General features: G+C 41.8%; 1 protein-coding gene across 2 annotated transcripts in view; it reads right to left on the bottom strand.

Annotated features, from left to right (window-relative positions):
• KHDRBS1 (KH RNA binding domain containing, signal transduction associated 1) overlaps positions 1–14549 on the bottom strand; it is a 29819-nt gene that overhangs the window by 5114 nt on the left and 10156 nt on the right. For both annotated transcript variants that reach the window (XM_073317564.2, XM_073317563.2), the window contains exons 4-9: positions 10288–10434; positions 8217–8350; positions 7104–7308; positions 5945–6012; positions 5479–5537; positions 335–2582 (exon numbers count right to left, since the gene is read on the bottom strand). In XM_073317564.2, the coding sequence (XP_073173665.1) occupies positions 2485–2582; positions 5479–5537; positions 5945–6012; positions 7104–7308; positions 8217–8350; positions 10288–10434 (711 nt within the window). In that variant the 3' untranslated portion in view covers positions 335–2484. The remainder of the gene's footprint in view (positions 1–334; positions 2583–5478; positions 5538–5944; positions 6013–7103; positions 7309–8216; positions 8351–10287; positions 10435–14549) is intronic.

The following is a 14549-nucleotide window of genomic DNA, read 5'->3' as shown; positions in this document are numbered from 1 at the left end:
CATTTTACATTTTAAATAACTGAGCAGAATTTTTTTGGCAGTAGTAGGACTATCTATATTCGGTGTCATTTTACATTTTTGAAATTTAAGCTTTCAGATTCCTTTTTTTGCCCAGGTTACATTACAGTGCATTTACAAAGTGCACGATTATTGAAATTATTGCTAATTTATGCAAAAGCATGTGGTCTTTTTTTAAAAACATCTACTTTTAAACATTTTTTTTTTCAAATTTTACATTAACATTTGAAGAATTGTTTCAATAAAGTTTATGCAAGTTGCCGTCACAGTTTATGTAAAAGAGAAATGTGCTATTAAAAGCAGACATTTAGGTTACCTTTTGTTTTTTGCGATGCATGTTAGCTTTACACATCCTTATTCTCCTGCGATAATTTTCCTTTAAAAGGGGGGTATAGGGTGATCTTTTCATCAAGCAAGACATTATGCCCTGAAAGCTGACTCCAAACCATTGTTGAAAATTGTTATTTACATTTTAATAACAATCTACAAATACAACTTTTTGTTTTAAAGTATTCCGCTCAATCATGCACTGCTACAGGCAGTTTGGTTCCTAATGTTCTAGCACATTTTTCACCCCCGAGCAGTTTATTTCTCCCCCCTATGATGTCAGATTTATATTTTGCAGAGAAGGGCAATACAACAAACCACCTCAAGTTTCTTTAAGCAGCATTTTACTTTAACCTATTATGCTTTCCCAGAAGGATATTAAAAGCAATCACCTGCCCCCTTCTCAAAACAATTGTGGGTTTGTAACTGGCTTCCCAAATGCAGGCCACCTTAAAGCAGGTAGGCATCACCTTTAGACAAGGGTTAGTTGTGTTCAAAAACAAAATAAAGCTTCTTTTTTCCTCCTGTTGGTAGCTAGGTCTTGGATTTGTCAATCTTCATTTTGTCATTCTACTTTTAAACCAGCCATTTCAGACTCCATCTGGAGTCTGCAGAACGCTGAGGCTATCTGAAATCTGAATCAATAAACTAATTCCGTCCAGCCCATAAACACTCCTTCCACTTGCAGTTTTGCAGAAGTCAGATTTCTGCTTTAGTACTGGTTCAAACTGCTTTCAACAACTTCCAGGGGGTGAAAAAAAAAAAAAGTTTTTTTCCTCCTTTTTATATTAAGCTCACTCACCAGCTTGATAGCTTTTTGTAAAGGTTACAGAAAAACACCATTTTTAAAATGTCTCCATATTTTAAAAAAGACCATTAACTTTAGCATTAATTTAAGTTTATTTGAAAGAGAAAAGCTATTTTATTGCTCAACCAAAAAAAATGACAATTCATCACATTTACTTTGATTAAAAAAGGACTAAACTTTATTGACAAACTGCTGCAGACATTTTGACAAGTTTTAGCTACCTATTTAGGCAGACTTTACACACGTAGCATTTAATCTTCAAGAACAAAGTGGGAGGACAGCGTACAAATCCAATTAGGACTTTAACCTATGTACAAAGTGAAATTTCTCATTTTTTCAGCTGCAGTGTCCCTTTTTATATAAAGCTAGTGTTGAGACACACTTGAACGAGTCACCGGGATTGCTAAATATTGACACCTTTGCCAATTTTAAACTCGCACTGTATTATTTGCCCCAAATATCCTAAAACGAGAAATCTGTAGTTTTACAGAATGCAAACCTAATATCCATTTAATACTCTCTAATTTCAAACCCTGGGCAATTAGACAGAGCTGTGTAGTAGTTTAAATTTGTTCTTCTCTTAAAAGTTCTCCGCATAGAACCAAGCTAAGAACCCCTTTACACTGGAAAATCTGCTTCCCAAGCATCTCTCAACACCGCGTGTTCGGGGCTAGATTTCAAAACCCACATAAAAGTCAATTTTACAAACCTAATTTTTTTTAAATCAATTAACTTTAAAAAAAAACTATTTTATTTGTTATAAGGATCTTTGTATTAAAATTTAAACTTAAGATTCATCAGCAATCTGCTTTTAAGGAAAGTTTGACATCTGAGCTTACTTTTAAACGGTGGCAGTCACTACCGTTACATTATGATTTTAATTCTTAAAAACAGTCCTGAATTTTGAAATGTAGCCTACTTTTGGGATTCTGCAACTACAACTTTTACGGGTATCTTAAAAACCAAACTTAAAGGTTAACAAAACCTTAATTTCATAACTGTTAAGCAAGCATGTCACTTTTGAAACTAACTTTTTTTAACTCAACTTTTATTAAAAAAAGTACAGTTGTGTTTATATCTAAACAACAAAGAAAAGCAATCTACACACTTAAAAAAATTAAAGTTGGTCTTCTAAATCTATTTAACTCATTTTAAAATACTACGTACAGAAGCCAGAATGCAAGGTGAGGATGGAGTGGGAGAAAAGGGGGCCACGAAGAAAAACAGTTAGACAATTACTTGTCTGATGTGGGTAAAGCAACAGGAATCCTGGGAGATACAAGAATCAGTAACAACTGTTTGCTCATAACTGATATTTTTCCCTCATGTTTTTAATAGCGTCCGTAAGGGTGCTCTCTGTAGGCCCCCTTCACTGGCCTAGCTGGTGGGGCCTTCAGGGAGGGCCTTGTTCCATTCCAGTCATCTTGGCCTGCAAAAGAGAGAGCAATAAACATCAAAGTGCACAGCACACTAATCATGTGAGATGCATGCACACAAGGGCAGCAGCATGACTGCACCGTGTACCAATCAGAACACCTGCCTCCAGTTTTGATATCAGGACTTTGTGAAGACCAGTGACATTAATATTGCTACAACTCTATTGGCTCACAGGCCTTTCAAGGCCACCCCTTTAAGCTTCTGTAAGACTAATGTTTATTTACAAGACCCCAGCGTCACATAGCTTCAAGTTCCACAAATATAAAATCTCTACCAAGAACATCTCTAACTATGCAGGTTTCTGAGTAGCAGCCGTGTTAGTCTGTATTCACAAAAAGAAAAGGAGTACTTGTGGCACCTTAGGGACTAACAAATTTATTTGAGCATAAGTTTTCGACGAAAGCTTATGCTCAAATTTGTTAGTCTCTAAGGTGCCACAAGTACTCCTTTTCTAACTTTGCAAGCATTTAATAAAGGTAACTTGTATGGGAACCCCTTTGGAAGTCTTCAGATAGGATACCCCCACTAGGCTCATACTTGAACAAACCTGAAACCTTTCATCTATGAACAACCACCAATTAATTTCAGTAGATCTGAAATGGACTCTAATTCCTGAAGCAGTGTTGGCAGTCAGCCTCACCTAAGGTCACAGGCATTAAAGCTCTTTCAGTCTGTAAGCAGGCAGCATTTTATAATCTATAAACTGACTCAGTTGTGCAGGATACTGCTACACAAGAATTATTTTTAAAAAGGAGAAAAACACAAGCAAGGAAGTCTCCTTGCACAAGCCTGCCAAATGACTAAAATCACTACCACCGCTCTGGGATGGCAGTCTCATACTGAACCCAGAGATACAATAGTGTTTTCTGCCAGTTAGTAGCAGAGGGATGAGACAGTGACTACTTCGGGATTACATTCTAGAAGATGCCTCAGCACTTTCAATGCCTGCCTCCTGAGATCAGAATTTTACTACTCCCTAAAGTATCTGCACCAACATGTGTAACTGATTATGGTAAAAAGCTTTCAGTAGGATAGCTGAATACTCTCAAAATCCTTTTGCCATATAACTAACCATTGAAACAAGCAAAGTTCAAATCCCATTCTCCTAGAGCTAGCTCAAGTCCCAAATATCCAAGCTCAGCTTTTATTATGGCTTGTGCTTGCAATATTCTTATTTTGCACATCTGCCACTCTCTCCACACGTCACCGGTTTCAGAGGAATAAATATGCACTGAGAGGCAAGCGTAACACTCCATTTCACCATCATGAAATGCATTTTGATTTTCCTTAAAGTCGCCTCCACACTGGCTGCACAATTTATTTTTCTAATTTTGTTTTTATGAAAGCAGAGGCCAAAAGAAATTACTGCGGATAAACAGATTAACTGTGGCAACTTCATGCCGAGTGTACAAGCAGTGTTTGGCCTTCAGATCTCAGACAACAGCACTGCTCTCTTACCAAGTAGAAACACAAAAGCCTCTGTGTGTTGCATGACGAACACAGGCAACAAAAGAAGGCATTTAACAGCCATTCTAAATGGAAGCATGAAAGATATCCAGCATTACTGACAGCAAGTGTCTATTCGCATTTAACGCAGACTGATAAAATCTTTGGTTAGGCAGTTGAATTTAAACTCTATACAACGTAAATATGGACCAGTGTGCCACCACAAAGTTAAGCCTCACATTCTGTTCGCTCCCGAAGCAGGAGGTGTAATGCCATCTTAACATTTCATATGCTTCATCATGGGACAGCTAGAGGCCTCCCTCTGCTTCTCTGAGCCCCGAAAAACTCTCATACCCCATGCTAGTCACCTTTCTCCCCTTAAAGGTGCTTGAGTCCCAAGCCCCAGCAGGAGTATTTAATGGGATTCTCACTGGAACTAATTCTGTACCTTCACTGACTGTAGAGGTTGCTGAAACTGCTTCCAATATATCAAGTGGCTGACTGCACTGCTTTTGCAGCACTTTCAACTTCTGCTGTTCTGAGCAGAAGACAAGAAATCTCGCTCTTTGATACATGGCAGTGCAATTCACAATTAGCATGCCAGAATTGCCTCCATTTACTCAATCCACCTAAATTCTTCATAATGCAATGCAATAATAAAAAAAAAATTTTTTACTATGGCTTCTCTAAGTATTGTCTCCTATATATGGTTTAAATAACAGCATTAGTCAGATAAGACATCTTGTTCTAAATGACCAGTGCAGATTTTGGGAAATTACAAATTGAGTATTTTCATTAGCCAAACATAGGCCATATACACAGTTGCTACAGAGCTCTATCGAGTTAAAGAGAAGACTTAATGCTAGATTAAAATCCATCTTTCAAGCAAGTATTTATTGCAGAGTCAGTCTCATCTGGAAGGGTTTTGAGGATTACAAGGAAGCAGCCGGAGCTATGCATTCATCCAACTCAACAAAATATAATCCCTGCAAGCCAAACTGCTGTAAAAGCAACATTGTAGGTGGGAATTCAGACCTCCAGTTGTGGAGCATTCCATGCACAAAACTGACCGATGCTGAGAAGTACCCCACTTCTGAGAAGAAAAAAGTGGGGGGTGCACGGTGGCAAGAACTCCGACATGGCATTCTACTGCAGGACTTTAGGTAAGGTCACCTCTGCAAGAGTCAAACTAGATATGAGCCTAACAAAGCCATGATGTATGACCTTAGTCTGACTGTCATGTAGACCTGTGTTATCTCTGGAATGTAAATATTTTTCCCCATGAAGGCCCCCCGGTTACTTTTTGGAACTATACCATCAGCATTTTCTTACTTTAAGACAGAAAATTTAAAGCAAAAAAAGATCTGATAAACTTCAAGCAATTCCCAACTGAATTATAGCCCCTTCTCTCCCTGTCACATAAGCAGTGTGTCCAGACATACCATAAGCTTCATAGGATTCTTGTGCCTCCCCATGTCCATAATCATAATATTCCGTGTCCCTGAAAGAGAAAGACAGGATATGTTTAAGTTAGTTGTGTAGAGGTGAAAACATTTCAATTCACAAACCCCAAGAGCTGGAGCATTCAAATTCATGAGCTCCTCAAGAATAATTCAAGACTTTGTAGTGCTTGAATTAGGACACCCAAAACCTCCCTACTACCTTGGGTATGTATGACCACTCCTTTTAAAGACAGAGCTAAAGGCTAGTTGGAACTTTCTGAAATGTACCTTCCCACACGGGCTGCTTGATTCAAACACATTAGAAGCCAACAGAACAAGGCACAACCGGTCTCAATTTTATTAAAATATTGGAAACGTTTAATTTTACCTGAAAATTCTGTAAAAAGTCATGCAGAATTCTCTCTCAGAAATGGGATTAAAGGGGACTGAAAAATGACAAACTTACCCTTGGCCCTGGCTGTAGTAGCCTTCATATCCCTCATAACTCTGCTCCGCATATGTATCGTCATAACCCTGAAATAGATAACATAAGGATGGATACATGTGGAGGGCGTCATTCATTCTGACTAAGAGGAAGAGCAAAACTGAATTTACTCGGCAGTCCTTTTCAGATTAACTTGTATATCCTAGCATGTCCCAGGGGAATCTTTGTCTTGTCAGTGAAGGTGAGAACGTTAATCATGTTCACAAGGCATGCCAGAGTCCTGTAAAGGCTGCATTATGTCCAGGTTATGTCAGAAGTCTCATAACTGGGTTCCCCAACATAGGATTTATAGGTAGACAGAACCCACTAGTTTTAACCAGAGCCAATGGAAAACTGAAGGAAGTTTTGCAGGAGATGGAAGCATTTTTTGTGGGGTGGAATAAGACAAATCCCACTCTGATGGTTCCTCAAATATTTACTCCGGTGCTCATCTAAAGCAAATCATTGTGCTGTTTCTCTCTTTAAAATTGCAAGAGCAAATATTCTTAGCTGAGCAAAGAAAACATTCAGGGGTATGTGCCTGTAGTGACAACATTTTAACCAAGTTTATTCACATATTAAAGTAAGTTCCTATCGCAGTTACAAGGTCTGAAGACTCCAGCACTCCCTGCTTCTACAAGCAGCTTTCCACAGAAGTGTTTTGATTGGTTTTCTGCTGGGCACCAGTACTTTTGTTAAAATATAATCTTGGCCACACTTCAGTTGCATTGTAATTATTACCCTCCAAAAAAGTGTTTCATTATGGCGCACATGGAAACTTAACAGAAAACAATGACCTCACCTCTCAGTTCAGCCATTCAGCCTAGTACTAGGGTTTGCTACTAAACAAGGGCCATTACTGCAATTGCTTTGTTAATACCCAACATTTAGGGTATGCCTACACTGCAATGAGACACCCATGGCAGGCCCGTGCCAGCCAACCCGGGCTTGCAGGAATGTTTAACTGCAGTGTAGATATTTGGACTTGTGCTCCAGCCAGAGTACCTAATTAAACAGCCCCTTAGCCTGAGCAAGCTGGCACAGGCCAGTCACAGTTTAATTTCAGTGTAGATGTGACCCTAGGATCTGTAAGTAACTGCCTGCTGGCTACTTGGAAAGAGCATGTATTAAGGTTTCTTACATAATCTTCGTAAGTTTCTGGTGCAGGTGGAGGAGGAAGCGGTATTCTCTGAATGCCTGCTGCACGAGCTCTTGGTACAGGAGCACCCCTTACTGCTGGAGGAGGGGGTACACCACGGGCCACAGTAGCTCCTCTAGCTATGGCACCTCTCACTGGTGCTCCTCGCACCAGGGCCCCACGAGGAGGACCAACCACACCACGCCCCCTAAGAAGAAAAAGGATTAGAAATAGCCATTTTTGCACTCTGCAAAAGCCACAATGATGTTCTAAATATCTAAGACAATTTACTGACAGATCAACAGTTATTCACTACGGGTGCTATAAAATTGATAATTGGATGCATAAACAGGATTATAATGCAACTCTGGTAAGAGTTTAATGCTGCATAAAAACTACAAATATGAAACATTACCAAAGGAAAATACAGCTGAATACTCAAGTAGTCACCACTTCTAAGTATCTTAAAAAGGTGTGGATCTGCAGAGGTTGATCAGGCGAGAAGGTTTGCTATGGCAGAAAGGGAACCGTGGTGCCTCACAAAGTCCAATAAGAAGATGACTAACCACCCTTGAGTACTAAACACATTTAGCCACCAGCAAGTGGCTTTTCTTTTAATCCTTCATCAGGGATAAATGCTACCTATATTGGCACTGTGTAGGATAGCTTCATCACTGATTTAGTCCAATGCTTTGAGCAAAGCATCAGTGTCAGGATAGTAGCAACATCAAGCTTTCATGGGAGTTACGCACAAGCTGCAGATTCTCAGTGCACTGGAGGACCCACTGACCGAGGATGATGAACCAATGAGCTATATGTTTCAACTTTACCCTTTAAGTAGTTCTAGAAATCAGACGCAATTTCAGCAAGGTGGTTTTCTAAAGCTAATACAATTCAGATTACAAAACATTCACCAACCCCCATTAAAAGTCTTATTACCCCTTTTCTAGCACATACAAGACCATAACTCCCAATTTAATAAAAGCAGCCCTGCAACACTGGAAGTTCCAATATTCTGAGTTCAGGCACAAAAAGAAAAAAAAAGATTAACCAGTTTGCTAGCCTACGAAAACAACAAGAGTTCCCACTTCCAGCATCACTACTTTTGAAAGTTACCTAGGAACAGGTGGAGGAGGGGGAGCTGCTCCTCTTCCTCGCACAGGGACCCCTCGACCACGTGCTGGTTCTGGTACCCCATTCAGATAGGACAGCTCCAAAAACTGCTCCTGGCAGATGTCATCCATCATATCCTGAGGAAAAAAAGGGACACTAGTAGCTAGCCACCCTGTGCTCTGAGGTGTCAAAAATTAACATGTTAGAACATGAGTTGCTGAAAACTGTATGAGTCACACCTCAAGCTACAGCAGCTGCCACAAAGCATCTACAGTCCCCTTTTGAAACATGTGGGTTCACTGCCAGCCAAATGCTTTTGACAGAAAATGCCATGCTCTCCCCCAAAGGCACACTGGAAACTGATCACTGCATCCACACAAAAACAGGAGCTGGATGCAGCCTGATGAAGAGTAAATGCCCATTTGCAAATCTGAGCTGTCTTTTCACATTCCCATGAACACAGCACATCTCTGCTCCATGCCTTTTTATCTCCCCTGGGGATATAACTTAGGGAATCAGCAGAAGATCCTGGTAACTCAGAAGCAGCCATTCCAACCCACTTCCTCCCCAGACATGCACACAGATCAAGTTACCAATACTAGCCTGCCTGTCGGGATTCCAGAGCTGCCACAGCAACACTGCTTCTGTAAACTAAGCTTATTGCACACATCAGGGGCTCCTGGCATACCTCCATTCTCTTCTCCAAGCTCCTCATGTGCCACTCCCTTCCATCCTCTATTTCACAGACATGTTGCAAACCCCAGCCCCTACAATGCCAGGAGCCCTGTGTGCCCATCACTCTGCCCCACCCCAGCCATACCACTCTTATTCTCTTTTCTTCTCTCTCCTTTGGGGTGGTAACATTTTAAACTCAACTGGGACAAGAGAAGAACTCAAATCAGGGGTATTGTTCTGCTGGAATGTGTTACTTTCTGCCCTCAATCAATTCTTTTATCTACAGAGAATTACAGAGGTGGCTGAAGCTGTGGTTCTGCTAACCAAAAGCCATGGGCTCCATGTGTCTCCCATTTCTCCCTTGTTTTTTTTTTTCTGATTTTCACCAAAATCCACATGGTTCTGCTTATTGACACCCAGAACATTCCCTGAAATTCTGAAGTTGATTAGACATGGCATTCAAAATTTATACTGTTTTACATCCAAACAAAGCAATACCATAAAGTTGAATGTAAGGGCCTTGAAAGCTCAATGAAAATCATCTCCAAATTAAAAAAATGGCATTAAGTGTTCATATAACATGCCCGGGAATCGGCTGAAATAGGCTGCTCTATGTTAAATCCATTAAAAGTGGTGAGAACACTGATTTAAGAGCTACCAGGACTTCTTCCTGCTAGGTCTCTACAAGGCAATTTCAAGTGATGAATGGAACCCATTCAAGAAATCTTTATTACCCTACAGGGCACAGTTAAGATTCCTCTAGACAGAAGAGCTGCTATACAAACTCAGACCAGTTTCATCCACCGAGTCCAATATCCTGTCATATCAGCCAGTAACAGATGTTTCCAAGTTGGTACAGGATACCCCAAAGTGGCAATTATGAAGTACCGTGCCTCTAGAAGAAACTTCTTCCTAAGCTTGACAAGGTGAGTGAGGTAACATCTTCTGGACCAGCTTCTGCTGGTGAAAGAGACAACCTTTCAAGCTTATACAGAGCTCCAGCATCAGAGCTAAATTACAAGACGGAACAGATTGTTTAGTGCAAGTATCTAACACATTATCAGAGGCCATTCAAAGTGAAGCGGCCAGTTAACTAATACGTTAACTATGTATGCTAATCCATTTGTTCCACCTTGTATTTAGCTGTGACATCAAGTACCCAGACCTGAAAAAAAGTTCCGTGAAAGCTCGAAAGCATGTTGATCCAATAAAAGGTATTACGTCACCCACCTTGTCCCTCTAATATCCTGTGATCAACACGGCTACACCACCACTTCCTAAACTTGGTGGTTTAAAATCTCTTCCTTCGGGACACAAGTTAACTACTGTATGTTCCCCAGGGAAGGGCACCAAAACCAAGGCTCTATTCTAAAAAGCATCAAGAAACAAGTTTGCATACCGGAACAAGGAACTTCTTGACTTCTTCCATGGCATGAGCCATGAGAGCATAGGCCTCGCAAGGTGGTCCAAAGACTTCAATGAAGACATGCAGATCCATATTTAAATGAGCATATTTGGGATCTCCTCCTTTGCGCAGTTCTTCCTCCTGAAATAAAGGATGATTCAACTTCATAAAGCCAAACAAGGTGCAAATAAATCATTTTCTTCCTTCATCATGTTTCTAAGCATTGATTAGCGGGACAAGGCTGTCTACCCTAAAATTTTCAGCCATGTTTAACCATGGATGTCAAACAGTAACCCCCTTGAGACTTCAAAACAGGTTTCTGGCATAAGTATATGCTTGTCTTGTGAATGGGGCTATAGAAAAATTAAGTTGTGCCACAGGAAGGAAGCACACTCTGCAGTACCAGAAAAGAGTAAATGGAAAGAAAAAAGGAAATAGGTGACAGTACTGTAAGGTAAGAATATGAGGCAGACTTCTTTAAACAAAAGCAGGCCAATTTTCCACCAGAAAATATCCATAATTTAGTAAGGAGGGTGTGACAGTCTCTACCCCTATGTTCACTGCTTTCAGAATTATGTTAAGTTTTGTACAGAGTATGCCTTGTGAAGTACAATTTGTAAACTCATAATTTGCCGATCATTATTATCCTGGTGAAATATGTGCGGCAACATTGTATGTAAAGATGTACGGTTCTATTGTGTGATATTACTAAGACAGGTTCCAAGTTTGGGGGTGGGGTGGTGAGGGGGGGCTCCAAGGACAAACCAGTTCCCCACAGACAAAAAAGTTAGGTGTCAACCAAGTCAAATGGGCCACTATGTAGTTAAATGGCCATTCTTTGGCAGGAAAGAGAGTGTGGGCAAAAATCTACAGCTTGACAAAAACAGCTGAGAGTTCCTTCCTCCCCTCCCCAGACATTTTGTCTCCTAAATCCCAGCTGGAGGCGATTCTTACCAGCTGAGAAGACTCTTGCACAAGAGAGGGCTTTAAGAAGAGAAAGCAGTAAGTACAAATCATCTCTCTCTTCTCTCTACCAATGGCATCAACAACACAGATGAAGAAAGGAATCTGCACTGGACTGAGGCCTTGTCTATACTAAAGGGAAAAGTCAATCTAAGCTACACAGTTTGAGTTACGTGAATAGCGTAACTCAAATCGATGTAGCTTAGATCTACTTACAGTGGGGCAGTCCACGGGAGAGCGATCAGCAGTTGATTTAGCAGGTCTTCACTAGACCTGCTAAATTGACTGCCGATGCATTGATTGCCATAGCATCAATCCTCCAGTGAGTGTAGACAAGCCCTGGGGGAGATCCTTACTGAAAGATTCAGGCAGTAAAAATGATGGAACTTATGGTGAGAGTCCTTTGCTTTGAATTCACTTAGCTTGTTAAGTTAAGTATTAGTTATGTTTTACCTTTTGTTTCTTTGCAACTGATTCTGATTTTTGTGCCTCATTAGTTGTAATAATGTAAAATCCATCTTTCTGTAGTTAATAAATTTCTTTTACTATTTTATCCAAACCAGTGTGTTTGGATTGAAGTATTTGGGACAACAAGATTGTGCATATACTTTTCTATTAATAAATTATGTACTTTATTTATATGAGCTTGTATTGTCCAGGAAAGTGATGGGCAGTACAAGATGCACATTTCTGGGGACTGGGAATTTGCTGGTGTCCCTCTGCAATATAATTCAGGAGTCACTGGCTAGAACAGTGGTCACCAACTGGTCGATCATGATCGACTTGTTGATTCTGGAGACTCTCCCAGCTGATCACAACCTCCAGCCGCTGTAAGTCCAGTGGTGCAGTGGGGCTACTGCTAAGGCAGGCTCCCTGCCTGCCCTGGCCCCACGTCACTCCCGGAAGTGGCCAGCATGCCCCCATGGTGAGAAGGGGTCTCCGTACACTGCTCCTGCCTGCAAGCACTGCCCCCGCAGCTCCCATTGGCCAGGAACAGGGAATCGTGGCAAAAGGTAGCTGCGGGGCCGGTGCCCCCACCAGCGCGTTGGCCCCTTCTGGGAGCAGCATGGGGCCGGGGCAGGGAGGGAGCCTGCCTTAGCCCCACTATGCCACTGAATGGGAGCCGCCTGCGGTAAGTGCTGCCTGGTGGGAGCCTGCGCCCCAACCCCTAGCCCCCTCCTGGAGCCAGCACCTCATATCTCCCTCCTGCACCCTGAACCCCCGCCTGCACCCCAACACTTTGCCCCAGCCTGGAGCCCCCTCCTACACCCAAACTCCCTCCCAGAGCTTGTGCCCTCCACCCCCTCCTGCACCCCAACCCCCTGCCCCAGGCTCAGCCTGGAGCCCCCTCCCACACTCCAAACCCCTCAGCCCCAGCCCAGAGCCCGCACCCCTGCCCAAACCCCAACCTCCTACCCCAGCCTGGTGAAAGTGAGTGAGGGCGGCGGAGAGCAAGTGACTGAGGGGGGGTGGGGTGGAGTGAGTGGGGCGGGGTCTCAGGGAAGGGGTGGGGTAGATCCTCAGTTGCACTAAAATTCAAAAAGTGATCTTCTGTGTAAAAAGGTTGGAGACCACTGGGCTAGAGCATTCATAATACAACTAGGAGTAATTTGCATGCTGGAAGCTACATGAAAGCAGATCAGGAATGATTGCTCACATCCAAGCAGTGTAAAAGGAGCATTCAAGGAACACAGCAGTCCAGATTGTACCTTGAGGAATGTCAGATGGACACAAAAGAAGTGGTTTCCAAAGACAGTAATGGACTGATTGCTGAACACCTGCAGCTCCCATTAAGTTCAGTGGAAATTGTGAGTGTTCAACACCTCTGAAAAGTCAGACCATAAAGTTTTAAGAGGCTATTAATGATTTCACTGTGATTTGGCCTGGGTGAACTTTACTGCAGCTTTCGGTAGTATATACTTTGTGGTGCTTGGTATACAAGTCAGTGGTACTAAACTGGTTTGCATTAACAGCTAGTCATATTTCTTCTGCCTACATGCTTTTTATCACTTCCCTTGCAACTGCCTCCTGCTCTCAGATGCACAGCTGGACTCAAGTCACATGTCAGCAGCAACATTCTTATCCAATGATTTACCAAGAGCAGTTAGTCTTTTCCCCTACAGCTTCCACCTTTTTAGATCAGTGTGAAAGAGGTGTTGGTACTTGTATTAATGCACTGTTGTAACTCCTTCTTCCAGAAGATTTTTGGCAGATACAAGTAACATGATTCCCTTTCAACAGCACACTTCTTCCCTCCAGGCACTGCTTTGCAATGAAAAATTGTGGTAACACCTTAGACAGTGCCAGTTAAGCTTTAATGTTAAGTGTTTAAATTAATTCAACAGATTCTTACTAAATGGGGGAAAAAAAAACACTAAAAACGTAAAGGTGACTTGCAAAGTTAAAGTAAAACCAGAGTGAAATCCTAGCTCTGCACTGACTACCCCAAGCTTTAGGGGCAAGGAGGAGGGGCGCATTCAGCACAGAAATCAATAACTGTAGTTTTCCATTCAGAAATCCTCCTGGCACTTTGCTATTCTCTGAAGACAGACGGACACATTCTAGGTTGACACGGTCAGTGAACCAATAGGTGTCTAGAGGATTTCACATAGGGGAAAGAATGTATTCCTTTGCTGAATGCCCTCCCATAGCCTGGTTAAGGAGGGCACTAAGGCCATGTCTACACTACAAAATTATGCCGACCTAACTAATGTCAGCATGCGGCCACCAGAGTTATTTGAATCGTTTGTGTGCACACACTTCGCTCCTTGTGTCCACGTGCGCATCCTCATCAGGAGTGCTTGTTTGGATTGTATGGTCAGTGTGGGGCACTGTGGGATGGCTCCAGAAGGCCAGTAACAGTTGAAGTAAGCAATGCAGCATCGACAATGACACTGTGTTGTCCAAATTACATCTGCACTGCTCAGAGAGGTGGTGTTACTAAATCAGTGTCGAGAAGCACTTATGTCGCAGGAGCCAAATGGAAGTGAAGACACTTCCACAGCTCGGTCAATGCAAAGCAGCTTATGTCAACCTAACCACGTAACGTAGACTAGGCCTGAGTAAAAAAAGCTGGAATTGCACTCAATTCTTTAATTTTGCAGTTAAGCTTTCAAAAGAAAAAAATAGTTAGCCTTTACATCCAAAGGCACAGAATGTTTAAAGGAGGACTAGTTACTGTAGGCCATATTTTCTGCAAAGAGTTTAGCTCAACCATAATAATTTTTACACAAGGTAACATACATGGAGGTTGATATTGTCAGAGCAAAAGAGAAGTCAGCACCCCTGAGTTC

This window comes from Lepidochelys kempii, chromosome 19, assembly GCF_965140285.1.
Source record: "Lepidochelys kempii isolate rLepKem1 chromosome 19, rLepKem1.hap1, whole genome shotgun sequence".
Lineage (NCBI taxonomy): Eukaryota > Metazoa > Chordata > Testudines > Cheloniidae > Lepidochelys > Lepidochelys kempii.
The sequence above is the reverse complement of the archived record's forward strand: the minus strand, read 5'-3'. Positions and strand labels throughout refer to the sequence as shown.